Raw genomic sequence first — 21971 nt, 5'->3', positions numbered from 1 at the left:
AGGTTAAACTTAAGGAATTTCATCATTATGCAACTTATTTTTTAACAAAAAAGACACAAAAAGCCTAAATGTTACTAACTGTAGACTTAAAGCTAATACACAGTGAAATGATCTTACTGCTAACAATTGTGTAATACCTGTTTGATGACGCCTCTATTTAATTCTCTTTTCAGTGCTTGTTTAAGGAGATAACCCCTTCTCTCCAGCTCCAGAGAAGGATACTTATGGATGATGTATTTTCGAATAGCAACCACTGATGCACCACTCTTCTGGAAGCATGCCTAGAAAAGATTTATCAAACCATATACAATAAACCAGTTGTTTTTTTATTAGATACAGAGCCTGACATATACTTTCAAAATAAATTATTTTGGAAATGAACTTGATAATGGATGACAAAAATGGTAGGGAAGAATGAACTTCAGAAGACTTCAGTTCATAATGGCTGCAGAGAAATAACAGAATTACTAAATATTTCTACTACAATTTTAAATTGTTCAAAACAGCTTAAAAGACCATACTGAACATGAACAACATTCTATGTATAACGAAGAACCTCTTTCCATTTTAATTCCATTCTATATTTAGAAGATGGATCTTTGGCATCAAAATGAGAAAAGCAGAACAAACCTATCACTTACAGGATCACAGATCTGGCCCACTGTAAGGCATGAGCTTAAGGCATGAGCACGCCAGGACGTTTTCCTGAAGGCTCGGTATGAATGTCAGCAGAGAGAAGAATCAAAGATAGTCTAAACAAATGGCATAAACCTGGGTTTACACATGGCAAAGTCCTGAAGGAGAATTTTGGGTAATAGTGAAGGTGTTCTATTTGAATTTAATGTGCCCTCTTCTATTTCCATCCTATTTTACTTATACTACATTTGACTAATGCACCTGGAAGAATGAAGCAGCTCACTGTGTCACAAAGGCAGCAAATACTTAATTTTTTCAAATGCTTAAAGTTTTGTTTTCCAACTGGTCACTGACTTGAAATCAAATGCTTTAAATTTTGAAGCACACAGAAGTAGCATCTGTCATTTATCTAATGGGCCAGTCCATCAATTTTGTACTGCCATGGTGTCTATTAAATGAATGTAGCACTTATTCATTCTCACTGAGTAAGAACTTCATTGAATGTTTTTTTTTTTTGCTCTGCCGCCCAGGCTGGAGTGCAATGGCCAGATCTCAGCTCACTGCAAGCTCTGTCTCCCGGGTTCACGCCATTCTCCCGCCTCAGCCTCCGGAGTAGCTGGGACTACAGGCGCCCGCCACCTCGCCCGGCTAGTTTTTTGTAGTTTTTAGTAGAGACGGGGTTTCACCGTGTTAGCCAGGATGGTCTCGATCTCCTGACCTCGTGATCCGCCCACCTCGGCCTCCCAAAGTGCTGAGATTACAGGCTTGAGCCACCGCGCCCGGCCATTGAATGCTTTTATACATTTTGACAACAAAGAAAAATAACTCACAAGTAGATGGTCCAGAAAAGATTGTACAACACGAAACAAGCTGTATTAATATGAGTCATGTAATTCAAGTCTATGTCTCTGAACTATTAATGACCTACTGAGGTTTACTCCTGATCTTACAAGAAAACACAAAGCAAATAAAATCAACCAGAAAAGAACACAAATGCTGAAACAAATAATCTTTTGCTCCACCAATCTGACAGTGAGATGGTGGTAGATACCATGATTCCTGTGTGATACAGAAAATGGTATCCATGGTCTGCAATAATTTGTCATACTGCATGGAATACACATTATCTATATAAAATCAATCAGCTGCATAAATATGCACAATTATATTCAAACCATTCTTTAAGCCAAATTGATATCGTTTTAATTTTTTATTTCACTATTTTCAAGTTTTAGTCCTTTTTCCATCCTCACTATCATGCTGCTCCTTCAAACGCAGGCTGAGTGGTCATCAAGTGAAATCCTTGAAGAAAGGCTATACAAAGAACAGAGATTTCACTACAGTGAGGTGATCTAGAGCAATAAAGTTTTCTTAATGAGGTGAGAGCATAAGAAGTCTTGAAGGAGTAAAGGGACAAGTCTGAAGGCAAACCCGTTTTCCAGTTTATATGTTAGTGCTATCTTCTCGCATTCTCAGAATGACAACCAGGCTGCTCCTTTTTATCCACATCCCTCCTTTTCTGGTTAAAATCATCTGTATCCCTGTCTCCCCAGTCCTGCCTCAGATCCTAACAACAGGGTCCCTGAAAGATGGGTCTGTTCGAACTCCTCTTATCATCTGATCATATGAACTAAACAAGGCAAAATTAAATGAAGAGACTTATACAATAAAGGCAATGTCAGATTAAAAGATAACCTTTAAAAATTAAAATAGAAAAACCACATCTAACGAAAGTCAATGGATTATACCAAATCATCAATCTATGTAAAGACGGTAACTTTTGTAAGCATTTTGGAATGTCTAGGTGATAAAGCAGTGTTTATAACAGGGTTCAGGTGTGAAAGATATCCACTACCAAGATCAGACACTTAGCTTTACAAATGAACCTAGAAATATTTTTTAAACAAAAATTCTCAATATTTTTCAGTTACTGAGTCACAATTAGATTAATAAGGGCAAGGACTTTGCTAGCCTTAGTTAATTTTATACCACTAGCAGGGGCGCCCAACAGAGGGAAGGTAGTCCTTAAATGTTTGTTCAATGAATTAACATTTTCAGCCTTCAAATAAAAACTGTACTTAATCGATAAACTGAATTTAAAAATTCTAAAGTTAAAAACATTTGCTATAGCAAATGTGTATTTTTTTAAAAAATTAAGTGTTCACCAAATGTGATTATAATAGAAAAACATGAATTCATAATGACTTTCCTCTCTTTAAAACTCCTTTAGGAAGCAGAGCAATATTTATGTCTAGACAGAAATATGCCATTTTCAAATAAGAAAAAAATGAACATAATAAATCTAGGATGAATTGCTTGAAATAAAAACTTGCCTTAATGGCCTCAGTTAAGATTGCATCCATCTTGGGGCGTGGGGAAGAAGCCATCGGTGTTTGTTTCTGGGCCCTGGCTAGCTGGCTGGCAGAAAGGGTAGCCCAGGAAGGAATTGTTTTTTTCACTTTCTTCTCCTTTTCTTTAGACTGATCTTTCTCACTTTAAAACAAAGAATTGTTATTATAGAAAATAAACTCTCTAGAAAGACGTATAAAGTCAGAAGGAGGAAAAGACCAGGGAGGGATAAAAATTAATGCTTTAATTTATTCACAGGCTAAGGTGACATGTACCATAAGCAAAATTTTACAAACAAGTCTTTCTTTAAAAACTGGGTACCATAAATGAATTTAAAAGGTATTTTTCTCTTAGGTGCAGAAGAGAGGAGTCACATAAATTAGCACTGGCTCAGTACATAAGAGAAAAGAGAATTTTAAAATGCATAATAGTTAGCAACTACAACAGATGCAATATGGTATAGTGGAAAAAACTCAAGCTCTTAAGTCAGAAAACCTTTGTCTGCATTTTCACTCAAACATTTACTAGCTAGCTATATGATCTCAGTATATGATGTGAGTCTTTCTCCTCAGCTATAAAACAATAATATAAAACCAACTACTTCCCAAGGTGTCGCAAGAATTGTAAGAGTATGTTTATCAAAGCAATTTTGTAAGATTTAAAGAATTAAATAAATTTTACTCTGAGTATATAATAGTGCTCTGTGTACCTAATAGATGCATTAGAATATTTAACAACAGAGGGTAGGCTGGGTGCAGTGGCTCATGCCTGTAATCCCAGCAATTTGGGAGGCTAAGGTTGGAGGACTGCTTGAGGCCAGGAATTCAAGCCCAACCTAGCCAACATAGTGAAATACCATCTCTATTAAACACACACACACACAGACACACACACACACACGCACACACACACAGACAGTCGCTATAAATTCCACAGACCTTAGCTATACTTATGAAACTCAGATAAAGAATACCCTGAATATTACAGCTAGAAGGTAGAGTTATTACTAAGTTATTCTTTTATGGTCATGTGCTGCATAACAATATTTTGGTCAACAGACCACATATACGATGGTCGTCCCGTAAGATTATAATGGAACTGAAAACCTCCTATTACCTGGTTAACATGATAGTGGTGGTAATATCACAGTGCAACAAGTTACTCACTTGTTTGTGGAGACACTGGTGTAAACAAACCTACTGTGCTGCCAATCATAGAAAAATACAGCACACTGGCTCATGCCTGTAATCCCAGCACTTTGGGAGGCCAAGGTGGGCAGATCACAAGGTCAAGAGATCGAGACCATTCTGGCCAACATGGTGAAACCTCTGTCTCTCCTAAAAATACAAAAATTAGCTGGCTATGGTGGCACATGCCTGTGGTCCCAGCCACTCAGGAGGTTGAGGCAGAAGAATCGTGTGAACCTGGGAGGTGGAGGTTGCAATGAGCCGAGATTGCGCCACTGCACTCTAGCCTGGGTGACAGAGCGAGACTCTGTCTCCCCCCCGCCAAAAAAAGCACATTACAATTATACATAATACTTGATAATAAACAGCTATGTTACTAGTTTATGTGTTTAGTATACTATACTTTTTATCATTAGAGTATATATGCTTTCTACCTTAAAAAAAAGTTAACTGTGAAACAGCCTCAAGCAGGTCCTTCAGAAGGTATTCCAAAAGACAGCACTGTTATCATAGGAAATGACAGCTCCACGTGTGTTGCTGCCCCTGAAAACCTTCCAGTGGAAGATCTGGAGGTGGAAGACGGTGATACTGATGACCCTGACCCTGTGCAGGCCTAGGTTAAGGTGTGTGTGTGTGTCTTAGTTTTGTTTTTTTTTTATAGATATGAGGTCTCCCAATGTTGCCCAATCTAGACTCAAATTTCAGGACTCAAGCAATCCCCCCACCTCAGCTTCCTAAGTAGCTAAGGTAGCTAAGGCTACAGGTGTACACCACTGAATCTGGCTTTTGTCTTTGTTTTTAGTAAAGTTTTAAAAAATAAAAACTTTTAAAAATAGAAAAAAGCTTATAAATTTAGTGTAGCCTAAGCATACAGTGTTTACAGAGTCTACAGTTGCACACAGTAATGTCCTAGGCCTCTGCATTCACTTACACTCACTCACCCAAACAACTTCCAATCTTTTAAGGTCATTTCATGGCAGGTGTCCTACAAAGGTATACCATTTTTTAATCTTTTATATCATATTTTTACTGTACCTTTTCTATGTTTAAATACACAAATACTTACCACTGTGTTATAACTGCCTATAGTATATAGTACAGTAGCATGCTGTACAGGTTTGCAGCCTAGGAGCAACAGACTATCCCATAAAGCCTAGTTATGTAGTAGGCTGTACCATGTAAGTTTGTGTAAGTATGCTTTATGATGTTGGCATGATGATGAAATCGCCTAAAGATGCATCTCTCAGAATGCATACTCATTGTTAAGCAACGCATGACTCTATTTAAAAGTAATTTCTAACTGACCAATTATGAAAAGAGTAGAATGAATACTACCAGCTCTCCTGCAAAAAAAAAAAAAAATTAAAAATTAAAAAGTAACTGCCATCACCTTATATAGATACATATCAACAGCAAATTTTACTTTCAGATTCTCAAAGTCAATTCTCCAACTGAATACTTCTTCAAACATATATAGACTTTTAGGTCACACTAACAATGGCTTGATACAGACTAATGCCTTCTAACATAAGCACACAAAAGCAACCCACTCCTGACACAGAGGTGGGAATAAAATAGTGAAGTGTCTAAGTGTCTTCTAGGTCAGATTTTTATAATTATGTTTCATTTCTTATTGAAGTCTTGCCAATGCTTAAAATATCAGATACTCCCACAATAAATTGAAAGCTCAAAAACATATTCCAAAGTCAATGACAGACTTTTGGATCATTCAAACCATTGTGTTCTGCTAACTACAGCATACTCTAACAGGTCATACAACTATATAATAAACCTATTTCAAATGGTAATTCTAAAAATTAAATCCAAATAGCAAATACCTAGCATAAGCCAATGTTGTAACACTTTAAAACAATCTGATCTAAAGTCCTTTTACACATTCTTCAAATACAAATAGCAAGAAGACACAACTCCTTACTCCTTTTTGGTTTCCTCAGAAGATTTATTTTCTTCTTTCTCTTCATTCTCAGGTTCCCCCTTTGGCTGCTCTGCCTCACTCGAAGTAGCAGGTGGAGTTTCATTCTCTTGTTCTTCTACAGTGGAGACAGATTCCTCTGAACTTATGTCTGGTTCTGAAAAATCGGGTGAGCAGAATTGCGTAAGCAGATGTATTCCAATCTGAGTCAATAAAAGGGTAAAAGTTTATCTTATTAAACGGACCAGCCAAAGTCTCCAATTAACAAATGAATTCTAGAATGAAAACAAATGACCACTAATGCAGTTTTCCTACATTCTTTATGTCACCCAAGTTGCCTGGTCAGGTGGTTATCTATTATTAGAAAAACAGATAGACCAGGAAATTACATAGAAAGGAAAACTCATTTCATCCCAAATCATTTAATTATTCTACTTTGCAATATTCATGAAACTTATAATTAAGAAATTAGCCATTTGATAATTCAACAGTCAAACCTCAGAGAGTACGTAATAAAAAACTCAAGTATTCTTCAAGAGGATGACTGAAGCAACAGTAGAAATATGAGAGGGGAACATGGAAGTCTGCCGTTATTTGTGCCTTTCCTTCACAGCATGTCTCTGAGCAGCTACTACAAAACACAGAACCCCAGGCACTGGTTATGCAGGGACTTCAGAGAACTCCAAAAACAAACAAAAACAACAACAAAAAACAAACAAAAAAAAATGACACACACACACACAAAAGAAAAAGGATTCCAGGGAGGCCGAGGCGGGCGGATCACAAGGTCAGGAGATTGAGACCACGGTGAAACCCCGTCTCTACTAAAAATACAAAAAATTAGCCAGGCGCTGTGGCGGGTGCCTGTAGTCCCAGCTACTCAGGAGGCTGAGGCAAGAGAATGGCATGAACCGGGGAGGCAGAGCTTGCAGTGAGCCAAGATCGCGCCACTGCACTCCAGCCTGGGCGACAGAGCGAGACTCCATCTCAAAAAAAAAAAAAAAAGAGGACTCCAGTGGCAAGCATATACTTCAAACCAAAGTATATGCCTGAAGAATTTGATCGTTTAAATTATGTGAACTACTTATTGCAATAATGACAAGGACTTCTTTGTGGCCTTCACATAAAGAGAATTTTAAAATGCCACTTCTTTCTTAAAACCAAATTGCGTAAGTACAATTCTAACACTTATACTAAGCGAGTGATTTCCATCTTCCTTTGGCCTTCTCTGCTTCTAAAATTGTTTTCCATATGCTTAGGATCACAAAGTATTATGGACAGAACTTCACTATAACAATGGTATCTGGGGATAAAGACAGTAACTGCATTTAGGTTTTTCAAAATAAAATGTATTTTTCATCATGATATATCTTTTACTTCCCCTCACGCCAACAACTTGACCTAAACGGCTGCATGGGCAAGAATTTACTATTAGTTAGTCATGTTTATTTATACTTTGTCTTATTCTAAAAAAGATGAAAAGCTAAGAATCATTCACGGGTTTTACTGTAATAAGACTTACAAATTTAATTTTACATTATTTTCTCTTCTCAAGAGTAAGTGCTCAAGAGTTATGGCTTAATAAAGTTCAGTCACTCAACCGATATTGAATATGTAGTTTGTATAAGACTGTTTCCAACTCACTGACCTACTGTCTGTTTCTGGGTAAAATGTCGAGTTTATAAAATTTAAAATGAGTGAAGTCTAATTTCTATGTACAAAATACTATGTACAAAATGGGATAGAGAGAAGACTAAACAAACATACAACTTGTGAAGTGACACTGTTTCTTCATAAACTCTTGGTTGACTTTGCTAATACTTTACATCTGAACCCTCTGGCACGTATTCTGAAAATTGATGTTATTAGTGATTTAGTGGCTTCAGCTGGCTGTTAAAACATGGATTAAGATGGACCACCAAGTGGCTTATCCCAGTGCTGGACAAGATAACCTATCTTCAACTTACCAGCACTCATTTACTTTTTCAAATATTCGGATTCTCATGTTTCTTTTTTTTTTTTTTTTTTTTGAGACGGAGTCTCGCTCTGTCGCCCAGGCTGGAGTGCTGTGGCCGGATCTCAGCTCACTGCAAGCTCCGCCTCCCGGGTTTAGGCCATTCTCCTGCCTCAGCCTCCCGAGTAGCTGGGACTACAGGCGCCCGCCACCTCACCCAGCTAATTTTTTGTATTTTTAGTAGAGACGGGGTTTCACCATGTTAGCCAGAATGGTCTCGATCTCCTGACCTCGTGATCCGCCCGTCTCGGCCTCCCAAAGTGCTGGGATTACAGGCTTGAGCCACCGCGCCCGGCCTCTCATGTTTCTTAACTGCCTTAGGCTAGGGTGCCCAAATTGCTTATAGCATTCATCAAAGGATTCAGAGAAAAAAATCCAGGCTTAGCCAGAAAAAAAGAGTATATTGACTCATTATTGATGTCTGTCCTGATGCACCAAGGGATACGGGAAACAAGGATGCACGTATTTTCTATTCTTTTTTTTTTTTGGAGACAGTTTCCCTTGTTGCCCAGGCTGGAATACAATGGCGTGATCTCAGCTCACTGCAATCTCTGCCTCCTGGGCTCAAGCAATTCTTGTGCCTCAGCCTCCTGAGTAGCAGAGGTTACAGGCATGCACCACCATGCCCAGATAATGTTTGTAATTTTAGTAGAGACAGGGTTTCACCATGATGGCCAGGCTGGTCTCAAACTCCTGACCTCAGGTGATCTACCCGCCTTGGTCTCCCCAAAGTGCTGGGATTACAGGCGTGAGCCACTGTGCCCGGCCCTCTATTCCTAATACATGCTAGTCAGCAAATAATTGATTCTAACAGCCACAACAGAGGCAGCACAGTGTGCTCATCCCTGAAAAACTTGAGATAAAAGGCAAGAGAGAAAAGAAAAAAGGGAAAAGACAAGGAAAAAAAAACCAAAAAGATCATGAGAAGAAAAAGACAGGAAAAGGAGAAGAGATGGTTACAGATGCCATAAAGGAGCACCAGTACTCCATATTGATGGGTCTATGTTTCTTTCCATTTGTTATGCTCCCACCACTGACTGGCCAATCTTTTCTCTAGCGATACCTGTTACAGATCAACAGATCACCATTTGCTTCTCTTAAGGCCTCCAGATGATTTCTGGATAACTTTCCACATCTACCCTAAAGGCCCACGTTTTCCATTCTCCCACACTGCATTCATCCCCATGACACTTTATGTCCAGAATGCTACTCTTTGGCCATTCCTGTCATCCCCAACCATTTTTCTGTTTTTAATTCCAACATATCATTTTCACCTTCCAGAAATCTTTACAGAGAAGATGAAATCTTACTTTGCCCTCATGGTCTGACAATGACATACCAATAGCTACTGATTCTCTCTCTAAATGTTTCCCCAAAACACTTAGCCACGAAAAAAGAATAATTAAGTTCAAAGGAATTTATGGGACACTCCAAATTGCAGTATAACTTTTGATGTTTTAGGTTGTGTCACCATTTTACTTTACCTGGCTTTTCTTCCTCCCCTTCAGCAAGCTTGCTTTTGGGAGGAGTTTCCCGGGTAGAATTCACAGTTCGACGAATCGGCATGGTGCTATCTTCTACCTTCTAAGAAAAGAGATGGCCATAATCAAAGAAGCATTAAAAAATTCTGTTTTATCTCTTTCTCAAAGGGCCTAACTGGGTGTCAGAAGATGTAGGAGAATTCTTCAAGTCGACTCCAGGATCTGATGCAAATTACTTTTAACAAGTGTGAAATATGATTTTTAAGATACACTTTTTAAAGTATGTTATTTTAGCTTGAATTTCAAATGGAAACACATAATTATAGTTGATTTGCTATAAATTTAGAAGGTTGGAGGTTTTCTCAGGAATTTGAGGGGAAAGGGAAGATGAAAAGAATCTGATTTTGTTTCAAATTCACAACCTAGACTCCTCAAAATAAGGGAAGGAGCGTGTACCAAGAAGGAGGACCCAGCAGGGCCTGAAGTCAGGGATTGATCCAAGAGTGAGCTTCAAGAATGTGTCAGCCCCTACCTCACCTAACTTGTCCGCGTGGATCAGCTGAGCTCCTACTATAAGTGGGAGTGCCTTAGGATGGACGAGTTCACCTTGAGACGTATCAGTCGCCATTTTAAATAATTTCTAGGCCCGAGTACAGGTTACACTCTGAAGCCTCTGCTGTTAACCACAAGGACTTTTCCTAATGGTTTCAGTGTGGTGAAGAATCAACCTAAAGCACAGAAAAGACCTGGTGTGAAGATTAACAGAAACAAAACTAAACTAAAACTTCTAAATTTAATACACATCCAAAGGGAAAAAATATAACTATAAAATGTATAGTTAAGTGACAGATGATTTGGTTACTCGGAAAGATAAAACTACTAAAATATAGACTACATAAAGCAGCAACTAAGACGAATGCATAAGCCACAGCAGCTGTTGCACCTTCCGCATGAACAAAGACAAGGGCAAGGCAGCTCATAAGAAACCTAGCCCCATCCCCTCCTGCCACCATCAGGAACTGAGGAGGACAGAATAGAGAGACTGAGGAACAGTCAGTCAAATGTTAGTCAAAGATCAGTTTACAAAGAGAAGGCTTTTGTTGTCACTGTTCTCGAAAGGGTAGGAAAATTAACTGTAATCTTAAACTCTATCTCTATTAGAAAAGTACTTTTTTTTTCTCTATTAAGGGAAAACACAAGGGCAAAAATACTGCTGAATAACCCGACATTCTAATAACTTCCAGACCCATAGAAGCAAATTTAGACCATCACCTAGGAGAATAAACGTATGCTTCTAAGACTATCATATTTTTAATGTAAGGAAAACTAGTACAGAAGAATATAATTAAATATTCAAAGATCAAAAACCCATGCAGTCACCCAAGTTTACCTGATCACTAACAACCCCTCTTCCCCAAAAATCTCATCTAAGACTCAATGACATTTTATACAAAAATTCCTCTATTAAAAAAAGACTACTTAAGTGTTTAGATCTCTGTGCTAATTAACTATTAACAATGAGTGGGGGAATGACAGTCATTCAACTTCTACGTTAAGCTCTAACCTTGTCTAAGAATTTAAGAGCTTTCAACTTGGCAAGTAACAGTCCCACCTACAGTAACTAGGATAAATCCAGAAAATTGAAACACAGAGGATGCATTCACATTTATAGGGAAAATATCTTTATGGGAACACCAAGAGCAATACCAGACTTGTCAACTGTCAGTCAGCTGCAAGCAAATCTTTCAGTCAGCTGAAAGAATTCAGTGCAGTGTACACACTCATACATAGTGAACTAGAATATTAATATTAAAATTTTTTTTTCTTTTTTTGAGACGGAGTCTTGCTCTGTTGCCCAGGCTGGAGTGCAGTGGCACCATCTTGGCTCACTGCAACCTCTGCCTCCTTGGTTCAAGAGATTCTCCTGCCTCACCTTCCTGAGTAGCTGGGATTACAGGCATGCGCCACCATGCCCAGCTAATTTTGTGTTTTTAGTAGAGATGGGGTTTCAACATGTTGGTCAGGCTGGTCTCAAACTCCTGACCTCAGATGATCTGCCCACCTCAGCCTCCCAAAGTGCTGGGATTGCAGGGGTGAGACACCATGCCCGGCCTATTTTTCTTAATCATAAAAAGCCTTACGCAAATCTGCTGGTATTTTTACATGCAAACATGATACGGAAATAAAACAGTATCACAATCAGATTATCCTTAGTAAAGTTATATTGCTAATGAATTCGTCTTTCTTAATCCACGATAACACTAGCTAGGCTGAAAATGCTACAGTGAAGTCAACAACCTTCAGGAGCATCCGTTCATAGGAATCTTTAAAAAAATATTTTCTCATTTGGCACAGTAGCTCATGCCTGCAACTCCAGCACTTTAGGAGGCAGAGGTGGGAGGATCCCTTGAGGCTAGAAATTCAAAACTAGCCTGGGCAACATTAGACTTCGTCTTTACCAAAAGTAAACAAATTAAAATTTTTTTTTTTAATTTTTTGAGACGGAGTCTCGCTCTGTCGCCCGGGCTGGAGTGCAGTGGCCGGATCTCAGCTCACTGCAAGCTCCGCCTCCCGGGTTTACGCCATTCTTCTGCCTCAGCCTCCCAAGTAGCTGGGACTACAGGCGCCCGCTACCTCGCCTGGCTAGTTTTTTTTTTTTTTTTTGTATTTTTTTAGTAGAGACGGGGTTTCACCATGTTAGCCAGGATGGTCTCGATCTCCTGACTTCGTGATCCGCCCGTCTCGGCCTCCCAAAGTGCTGGGATTACAGGCTTGAGCCACCGCGCCCGGCCCCACAAATTAAAATTTAAAAACAGGCCAGGTGGGCCGGGCGCGGTGGCTCAAGCCTGTAATCCCAGCACTTTGGGAGGCCGAGACGGGCGGATCACGAGGTCAGGAGATCGAGACCATCCTGGCTAACATGGTGAAACCCCGTCTCTACTAAAAAATACAAAAAAACTAGCCAGGCGAGGTGGCGGGTGCCTGTAGTCCCAGCTACTCGGGCGGCTGAGGCAGGAGAATGGCGTAAAACCCAGGAGGCGGAGCTTGCAGTGAGCTGAGATCCGGCCACTGCACTCCAGCCTGGGGGACAGAGCGAGACTCTGTCTCAAAACAAAAACAAAAAAAAAAACAGGCCAGGTGTGGTGGCTCACACCTGTAACCCCAGCACTTTGGAAGGCTAAGGTAGGAGGATCACTAGAGCCCAGGAGTTCAAGACCAGCCTGGGCAATATAGACCTTGCCTCTAAAAAATAAATTACAAATGGGAATGGTGGTATGTGCCTACAGTCCCAGCTACTTGGGAAGCTGAGATTGGGAGGATTGCTTGAGCCCAGAAGGTTTAGGATGCAGTAACCTGAGATTGAGCCACTGCATTCCAAGCCTAGCTGACAGAGCACAGCCTGCCTCAAAAATAATAATAATTATTATTATTATTAAAAAAAAAAAACACATACACACACAAAAGGGCCAGGCATGGTGGCTCACACCTGTAATCCCAGCACTTTGGGAGGCCGAGGCTGATGGATCACAAGGTCAGGAGTTCAAGACCAGCCTGGCCAGTATGGTGAAACCCCGTCTCTACTAAAAATACAAAAATTAGCCAGGTGTGGTGGTGTGCGCCTGTAGTCCCAGCTACTCAGGAGGCTGAGGCAGAAGAATCACTTGAACCTGGGAGGCGGAGGTTCAAGTATGTACTCAAGTTCAAGAATGTAATACTTAATACTATATTCATTATGTCTGAAGATCACTTAAAACCCAGTTATTTGGGATAAATATTAAGAGACGTTAGGGCCGGGTACAGCGGCTCATGCCTGTAATCCCAGCACTTTGGTAGGCTGAGACTGGGTCACCTGAGGTCAGGAGTTCGAAATCAGCCTGGCCAACATGGTGAAACCCCATCTCTACTAAAAATACAAAAGTTAGCCAGTCGCAGTGGCGCACGCCTGTAGTCCCAGCTACTCCGGAGGCTGAGGGAGGAGAATCACTTGAACCTGGAGGAGGTTGCAGTGAGCTGAGATCATGCCACTGCACTCCAGCCTGGGTGACAGAGCAACACTCCATCTCAAAAAACAAAAACAAAAACAAAATAGAAATGTTAGCCTCATCTCCGCATTTCCTTAGTAAAAGCAAAAGTTGTAGAACTTTGAAGCTTCAATCTGCAGTACTTTCTTCAGAATATTGGGTTAGTCCCAGCTACTATGCGAGGCTGAGGCAGGAGAATCACTTGAACCGGGGAGGTGGAAGTTGCAGTGAGCTGAGATTACGCCACTGCACTCCAGCCTGGGTGACAGAGTGAGACTCCGTCTAAAAAAAAAAAAAAAATGTTAGCTTCAGCTCTGCATTTCCTTAATAAAAGTCAAAGTCATATAACTTCAAAGCTTCAACCTGTAGTACTTGCTTTAGAATAGTTGGGTTAATTGGCTATTTAATAAAATCACTGTTCACTACAGAGCTAAGTATATGCAAGGTTCATTTACACTGCTAACATCACTGTACCTATGTTTTTTGTTTGTTTGTTTTGAGACAGGGTCTCACTCTGATGCCCAGGTTGCAGTATCACAGCTCACTGCAGCCTCAACCTCCCAGGCTCAAGCAATTCTCCCAGCTTAGTCTCGCTAGTAGCTGGGACTACAGGCATGCATCGCCATGCCTAGATAATTTTTCTTTTTTGTAAAGACAGGGTTTTGCCATGTTGCCCAGGCTGATCACAAACTCCTGGGCTCAAGCAATCCACCTGCCTCAGCCTCTCAACATGTTGGGGTTACAGGTGTAAGCCACTGCATTTGACCCACTGTAACTATTAACTAAACTTTTTTACTATTGCACTTCTGAATGATCAGATTTTTAGGCTGCCACACCTGTTCCTGGCAGGAATCTGATCTGATTCACTTGCTGCATACCTGATGCCTAAGAACATACCAGGCACAGAATAGATGCTCAATTAATATTTGTTAAACTGAAGGATGAACAAATGAAACTTATTTGTGTTTTCTTTCTCTTTCTTTTTTTTTGAGACGGAATCTCACTCTGTTGCCCAGGCTGGAGTGTAGTGGCGCGATCTTGGCTCACCGCAAACCCCGCCTCCCGGTTCACGCCGTTCTCCTGCCTCAGCCTCCTGAGTAGCTGGGAGTATAGGCGTCCAGGTCCGCCATCACGCCCAGCTAATTTTAGTAGAGACGGGGTTTCACCGTGTTAGCCAGCATGGTCTCGATCTCCTGGCCTCGCTATCCGCCCGCCTCCGCCTCCCAAAGTGCTGGCATTACAGGCGTGAGCCACCGCGTCCGACCTATTCATGTTTTTCATCTTGGTTCTTACGTGTGCCAAAAACAGTCTGAGTTTACCTGTGGTTTACCTGGTCCTCTTATAAGTATCAGTTTGTTTAGTGTTTGAACAACTACAAAGATTTGGTTTTTGTCAAGGGAAATACTTAAATTAAATCGGTTGAGACAGGGTCTCAGGCTGGAGTGCAGTGGCATGACCAGGGATCTACTGTAGCCTCGACCTCCTGGGCTCAAGCGATCTCCTCCCACCTCAGCCACCTGAGTAGCTGGGACTACAGGTATGCGCCACGACAACCCGACAGTTTTCCTTTTTCTGTAGAGACAGGGTCTCCCTATGTTGCCCAAGCTGGTCTCTAACTCCTGGACTCAAGAGATCCTCCTCTTTGGCCTCCCAAAGTGTTAGGATTACAGGTGTGAGCCACCATGCCCGGCTTTAAATTATTTGAATGCAAGCAATAAAAAAAAAGGATTGTAGAAATAAAAAGCCCAAATTTCAGTTTTAATTTATTCCATCTACATTAAGAGAAAGCGGCAGAAAAGCGAGGAGTTTAACAACGTATTTCAGTTTACTGACACCCTTGATAATATGCATTTTAGGGAAAGTACTATAATTTCACATTTTACCATAAAACATATGTAATACATGTTATTAGTGATGCACTGAACACCTCACATTGTTCCCAACCTAAAGTCATTCGTTATACTCAGATTTAACGACTCATGTCACAAAAAGAATACCTGTAATTTGATTGCTGGCACCATTTGTTCTTCATTTTCAAATTTAAATTATGTAAGCAAGCATATACTCGGTGTCTTCTCGGGCATAGATGCTAAGCACACTACAGTGTCTCATCTCAACAAAATCACAATCTAACTCGGTTAAGGAGTTAAAACTTTCATCTGGATATGGAGAGTTCAGCATACTTTCTCCACTAACTTCCAGCCCTACCATCTTCCAAGTAAGCTTAAAAACAAAGCCAAAACCAACCAACCAACCCAGCAAACTTTAAAATGTTACTTCTATTTTGAAACAAATCACACTAAACTTTTGAGAAGAGCAATGAAAAACTTAAAAGCTAGTAAGTTTTTTGCCTATGCCAGGTTAAACAAAATTAAAGCATCTTTCAAAAATGACTAGTCACGTCTAATTTCACTCTAAGACAAGACAGTGTGCTCAAAAAGCTCCAGGCGATTTTTAGACGTTATTTCAAATTGGATTCTCACTTCCGATGCAATGCAAAGTCAGGAAGCGCAATAACACAAGAGAACGTGCAAGCGGAGGCGGCAGCACAGTTCACCCGGTTCGGTCTCCGTACGGGAGAGAATTCTTTCTCAAACAGGTTAAGTGGCTGTCCCCGATCACAGCTGTCAATTCAGTACCAATCCTCAGATCTGGGGCTCTCACCTCACCACTCCTGCCTCCATCTCTTACAAACGCTCAGATGGGCGACTGTAACTTTCTGACGACCTACCGAGGCACTGCTCTCATTCAAACCCCACCGCCTAAGGTGGCCAGTAACCAGTTCTGTTTCCCACCGGGGGAGCGAGACTCAAGGCCGCCGTCGCGGAGCAGCAAAGCGACAGCCAACAGCCCCGCCCGCAGAGGGCCGCGGGAAGGACGGCAAGAGCAGCGGAGACAAAGCGGCGAGGCGAGGCAGCTACAGGCCACAGCGGCGAACGCGCACGGCGGGGGAGAGCGCGGGCCGCCAGCGAGGCGGCGAAAGCTCGGACCGCGGACACCGACGGATGAGGCTGGGGCTCGGCGCGGTGACAGTTCGGGGCTCACGCTCGGCAGGGACACCGCGGCGCCTGCCCCGGCGACAGAAGCAGCGGCGGAACGCGAGCCCCAGCGCTCCGCACACTCACCACTGGGAGCTCCGTAATGGCGGCGGCGGGGGCGGAGAACCCGGGGGGCGGGCCCGCCGCAGCCAGTCACCGCCGCCGGCATCTTTCGAACCGGCTCCGAAAACCGCTGAGAGAGTGGGGTGAGGGGAGGGCGCGGGCGGACGCCGGACCGCGGCGGGCCTCGGAGCATGCGCAGCCCTCAGCCAATCGGGGCAGGCGGAGGACGCCCCGACGCAGGCGCGCTGGGACGCAGGGTCGCACGGCCAGGGAAGAGCTCCCCCTCCTCCCCCAAGTCCAAACAAAACAAGGGCGGGAGCGCGCGCGCCAGAGGGCCCCTGAGGAGGAGTCCGCCAGAAGGGCAGGGGGCTAGGTCGCAGGGGAAGGGAAGGGAGGGGGCGGAGCGGTCGGGGCAGGCAGACAAAAGGCGCCACCTCCGGGGACCCGGGCGCCCCGCCCCCTCCTCTCCGGGAGCGGCGTCGGCGCCCCGGGCGAGCGGCCTCCGCCACTCGCCTTTGGGGCTCAGCGAGCCCGCGCCCACTCCCCGGCCGCCTGTTCCGTCCTGCGTTACCTCTGCGTTCGGCCGGTCCTGGCGCCCGCGTCCCACACGGCCTCTCGGCGCCGCTCCCGCCGCCGCTAGTCGCCTACGCCGCCGCTGTCCTCCAGTCCCAGCCGCCGAGCTCTGCCGCCCCGCCCCCCTGCCCGCGGCCCCGCGCGCGCCCCCGCCGGCCCCGCCCCCCGCGCGTGGGGTACGAGGGGGCGCGCGGGGACGGTCGGACGCCGGCGGAGCGCGGGGCGTCGGCGCGCGTTCCCGGCGCTGCTTGGTGGCACCCATTGGCTTGGCGTGGCGGGGCGGTGTCAGTTTCCTCGGAGGGGCGCTGCTTTCCCCCGCTAACCTTCGCTTTCTGTGCTCTCCAGAGCAGTCCCTGCTCTTAACTGGGTTTCCGCTTCGGCCACCCGTCCGCCTTTAGCGGGGCTCGCCTTTCCCGCTTCTCAGTTTAGGCGCGGCTCAAGAGCAGACAACCTTTTTTTGAAGACCGTAGAATTGGAAAACTAGAGAGCGGAGAATTCACTGCCTCGCATTAGCTCCCGTTCAGTCTCCAGACAGTACAGGGCAGAGTAGTGACTCGGGACTCAGAACTGAAAAGTTGAAACGGCCTTTCCGAGCTCCCTAATCCGCACATGCAGGGAGAGTTCCCCAGAAGAAAACCCTGAGATTAGAAGACGGGGGATTCCCTTTGAATTGTCATATTACGTTGCTATCAGCGTACTTAAGCAACGTACATACGAAGGAAAAGTGCAGCTCTTCAAAGCTAGTTTGGAAAGATTGTTTTTAAAGTTGCAGCTGTTGGGGGACAGGGGAGGGACTGGGTAATAAATGTAGGGAAATACCAGTAGAATTGCCCCAAGCTTACAGTACTTAAACGTATGTGCCAAGGTTTATAAAGACTTACCACACCATTTAAGCACTCACCTGGCCTTGCCATTAGCATGATTTGTCTCACCAGCTTTCCCTGCCACAGCCACCCCACTCTATCAGCTCAAATTTCACAGCCACCATAAAAATTTTTTTACGAGGTGAGTGAATAATCATAATGAATAATCATATCCTGATGGCATTACCAGTCTTTAGTACTCTGGTGTCATATTCCAGCTGTTCAGAAGGGGTTTTGGTCTTTTATGCCATTCTTCGTTCTGCTCACTCCCTTTGTTGTTAACGTTTCTGTTGTCTCCCTTTTCAAAGACTCTGTTCCATTTTTATGTATTCGTACGTTTAAAATATCCTACCATTCTTCTTTTACCCTAAAATGTATTTAACCCCATCTCATGTAAGAAGCAGACTCAGATGACAGCAAACTGGGAGATGTTTCCTCCTCCACAGATTTTTGCTAAAAAAATAAACTTAGGCCGAGAATGGTGGTTTATGCCTGTAATCCCTGCACTTTGGGAGGCCTAGGTGGGAGGATTGCATGAGGCTTGGGGCCAGGAGTTCGAGGCCAACCAGGGAAACATAATTAGACCCCATCTCTGAATAAATAAATAAGCCAGGAATGGTGGCAAAGGGTTTTAGTCCCAGCTACTTGGGAGGCTGAGGCAGGAGGATCGCTGAAGCCGAGGAGTTTGAGGCAACAGTGAGCTATGATCACCACTGCACTCCAGCCTGAGAGAGCAAGACCCTGTCTCAAAAAAATCTTGGTGGGGCACGGTGGCTCATGCCTGTAATCCCAGCACTTTGGGGGGTCTAGGTTTCCAAAAGGAGGATCTTTTTAGCCCAGGAGGTTTAAGACCACCCTGGAGCAACATGGAGAAACCCCATTTCTATACATGATAAAAATATTAGGCTGGGAATGGTGGCTCAAGCCTGTAATCCCAGCACTTTGGGAGGCCGAGGCAGACAGATCATGAGGTCAGGAGGTCCAGACCATCCTAACACGGTGAAAGCCTGTATCTACTGAAAATACAAAAAATTAGCCGGGCATGGTGGCACGAGGCTGTAGTCCCAGCTACTCGCAGGAGGCTGAGGAAGAAGAATCAATCACTTGAACCCAGGAGAAGGAGGTTGCAGTGAGCCAAGATTGCGCCACTGCACTCCAGCCTGGGTGACCAAGCGAGACTCTGTATATATATAAAAAAAATTAGCTGGGTGTGGTGACACCTGTGGTCACCGACATGGGAGGCTGAGATGGGAAGATCACTTAAGCACAGATGGTCGAGGCTGTAGTGAGCCGTGGTGGTGACACTGCACTTTAGCGTGGGCAACAAGGTGTTCCAAAAATCAATCAAGCTGGAGTGTCGTGGCTCATGCCTGTAATCCCAGCACTTTGGGAGGCCTAGGTCAGGAGTTCAAGACCAGCCTGGCCAACATGGTGAAACTCTGTCCCTACTAAAAATACAGAAATTAGCCGGGCGTGTGGCACTTGCCTGCAATCCCAGCCACTCGGGAGGCTGAGGCAGGAGAACCCCTTGAACCCAGGAGGCAGAGGTTGCAGTGAGCCAAGATTGCGCCACTGCACTCCAGCCTGTCCAACAGAGCAAGTCCCTGTCTAAAAAAAAAAAAAAATCAAGGCTGGGCGTAGTGGCTCACACCTGTAATCCCAGCACTTTGGGAGGCAGAGGCAGGTGAATCACCTGAGGTCAGGAGTTCAAGGCCATCCTGGCCAATATGATGAAACACTGTCTCTACAAAAATACAAAAATTAGCCGGGCATGATGGTGGGGGCCTGTAATCCCAGCTACTCAGGAGGCTGAGGGGGGAGAATCCCCTGAGCCTGGGAGGCGGAGGCTGCAGTGAGCAGAGATCGTGCTGTTGCACTCCAGCCTGGGCGACAGAGCAAGACTCTGTCTCAGAAACAACAACAACAACAAAAAATCAATCTTACTTTGTTGTTCACGACATGAACACCAAAGAAGGAAAAGTCCTGAAACAAATTTTTTCCACGAGAGTGCGCGTGCACACACACACATACACACACACACATACACACACACACACACACACACACACACAGAGGCAGGCATTGAGGCTACCACTTACTGAAGACTGAAGCTGAATGTTGTCTACTTAGGGATCTGAAATTTTTATTGTACATGTCTATTAGTTAAAGCACTTTACCTTTGCTCAATGTAATATTTAGTATCTGGCCAGTTTTGATTTTTGTATGTACCTGCCTCTGAATCAAAAGATTCCATAAGGGTATAGTTTTATAGTTTATTTCACTTGGCTTTCTTTAAGCTATACTAGTCACAGATCATTGAAGTGTGTTATGTAACAGGTGTTGTTTTGTTTTGAGATGGAGTCTCTCTCTGTCACCCAGGCTGGAGTGCACTGGCGGGATCTTGGCTCACTGCAACCTCCACCTCCTGGTTTCAAGTGATTCTTATGCCTCAGCCTTCTAAGTAGCTGGGATTACAGACGTGCACCACCATGACTGGCTAATTTTTGTATTTTTAGTAGCGATGGGATTTCACCATGTTGGCCAAGCTGGCCTTGAACTCCTGACCTCAGGTGATCTGCCTGCTCAGCCTCCCAAAGTGCTGGGATTACAGGCGTGAGCCACTGCACCCAGCCAACAATTACATGATGATTTTTGTACCATTTACTAAAACGTAAACAAACTGCATTGGTGGAAAGACCCACCTTGACAAGTTTAGAAGAGCAGGTCAGTTCTTATGGGGTGTATTACAGAAGGCTGCCATCAAAGACTGAGCTTCCAGGCACTGGGAAGACCCTCTCACTCAGAGACCTCTCACACTCATCAAAGTCCCTGAAGTTCTACCACTCAGAGATTCATTCCTTTGGTTTAATCTTCACTTTCTTCTACAGCACCTAAAAAACTTTTTTTAGAGATGGGGTCTTGCTATACTGCCCAGACTGGACTCAAACTCCTGGGCTCAAGCAGTTCTTCTGCCTCAGTCTCCCAAGCAGCTGTGACTATAGGCAAATCACCTCTCCCAGCCATTCTTCTGTAGCACTTTTAAAGTGATAATTGAGAATTCCTACTTTAAACCTCTTTCCAGATGGATCAGAAGATAAGAACCCTGGAGGTCTGACTAGGGTAGGAACTTCTGGGGAGAGAAAGGAGTAAATGAGGGGCCGTCTGTGATGACTTCACAGTTTTGCCCAAGGCTATCCATTCTCAGGGAGTCCTTGCCTAGGGAGTCCCAGAAAGATGAGAAAACATAGTGGTTTGTGAACTAGGAGTGCAAGTGTTAAGAAGTCCTCGCAATCTAATTTTCAACACCCACTTTTTCAGAAGCCAAGTCCCTGTTGAAACTTTAGCAGGAGACTAGCTTTGCAGACTTCACAGCCTGTTGTGAAGGTAATAGATTGGTTGCTTTTTGTTTTTGTTTTTTTCCTATTCCTCACATTTATTTTATGTATGTATGTATGTATGCACGTATTTTTGAGACAGAGTCTCGCTCTGTTTCCCAGGCTGGAGTGCACTGGTGGGATCTCGGCTCACTGCAACCTCCACCTCCTGGGTTCAAGTGATTCTTATGCCTCAACCTTCCAAGTAGCTGGGATTACAGGCGCGCACCACCAAGCCTGGCTAATTTTTGTATTTTTTTTTTTTCTTTTGAGACGGAGTCTTGCTCTGTCGCCCAGGCTGGAGTGCAGTGGCCGGATCTCAGCTCACTGCAAGCTCCGCCTCCCTGGTTTACGCCATTCTCCCGCCTCAGCCTCCCGAGTGGCTGGGACGACAGGCACCCGCCACCTCGCCCGGCTAGTTGTATTTTTTAGTAGAGA

At 43.8% G+C, this 21971-nt stretch overlaps 1 protein-coding gene across 7 annotated transcripts in view; it reads right to left on the bottom strand.

Moving 5' to 3' along the window:
* Nucleotides 1-17446, bottom strand: part of HP1BP3 (heterochromatin protein 1 binding protein 3) — a 48470-nt gene extending 31024 nt beyond the window's left edge. Inside the window, exons 1-6 of one of the 7 annotated variants that reach the window (XM_033227980.1) lie at nt 17295-17427; nt 10133-10328; nt 9604-9703; nt 6109-6262; nt 2970-3129; nt 138-281 (exon numbers count right to left, since the gene is read on the bottom strand). In XM_033227980.1, the coding sequence (XP_033083871.1) occupies nt 138-281; nt 2970-3129; nt 6109-6262; nt 9604-9703; nt 10133-10228 (654 nt within the window). In that variant the 5' untranslated portion in view covers nt 10229-10328; nt 17295-17427. Of the gene's footprint in view, nt 1-137; nt 282-2969; nt 3130-6108; nt 6263-9603; nt 9704-10132; nt 10329-16286; nt 16406-16612; nt 17209-17294 lie in introns of those variants that run through there. The other 6 variants (XM_033227981.1, XM_033227982.1, XM_033227983.1 and 3 more) reach the window with 6 other exon arrangements.
* Between the last annotated feature and the right edge of the window lie 4525 nt (nt 17447-21971).

The sequence above is a fragment of the Trachypithecus francoisi genome, unplaced genomic scaffold, assembly GCF_009764315.1.
Source record: "Trachypithecus francoisi isolate TF-2019V2 unplaced genomic scaffold, Tfra_2.0 Lachesis_group12, whole genome shotgun sequence".
Classification (NCBI taxonomy): Eukaryota; Metazoa; Chordata; class Mammalia; order Primates; family Cercopithecidae; genus Trachypithecus; species Trachypithecus francoisi.
This window is presented reverse-complemented; position numbering and strand designations above follow the sequence as displayed.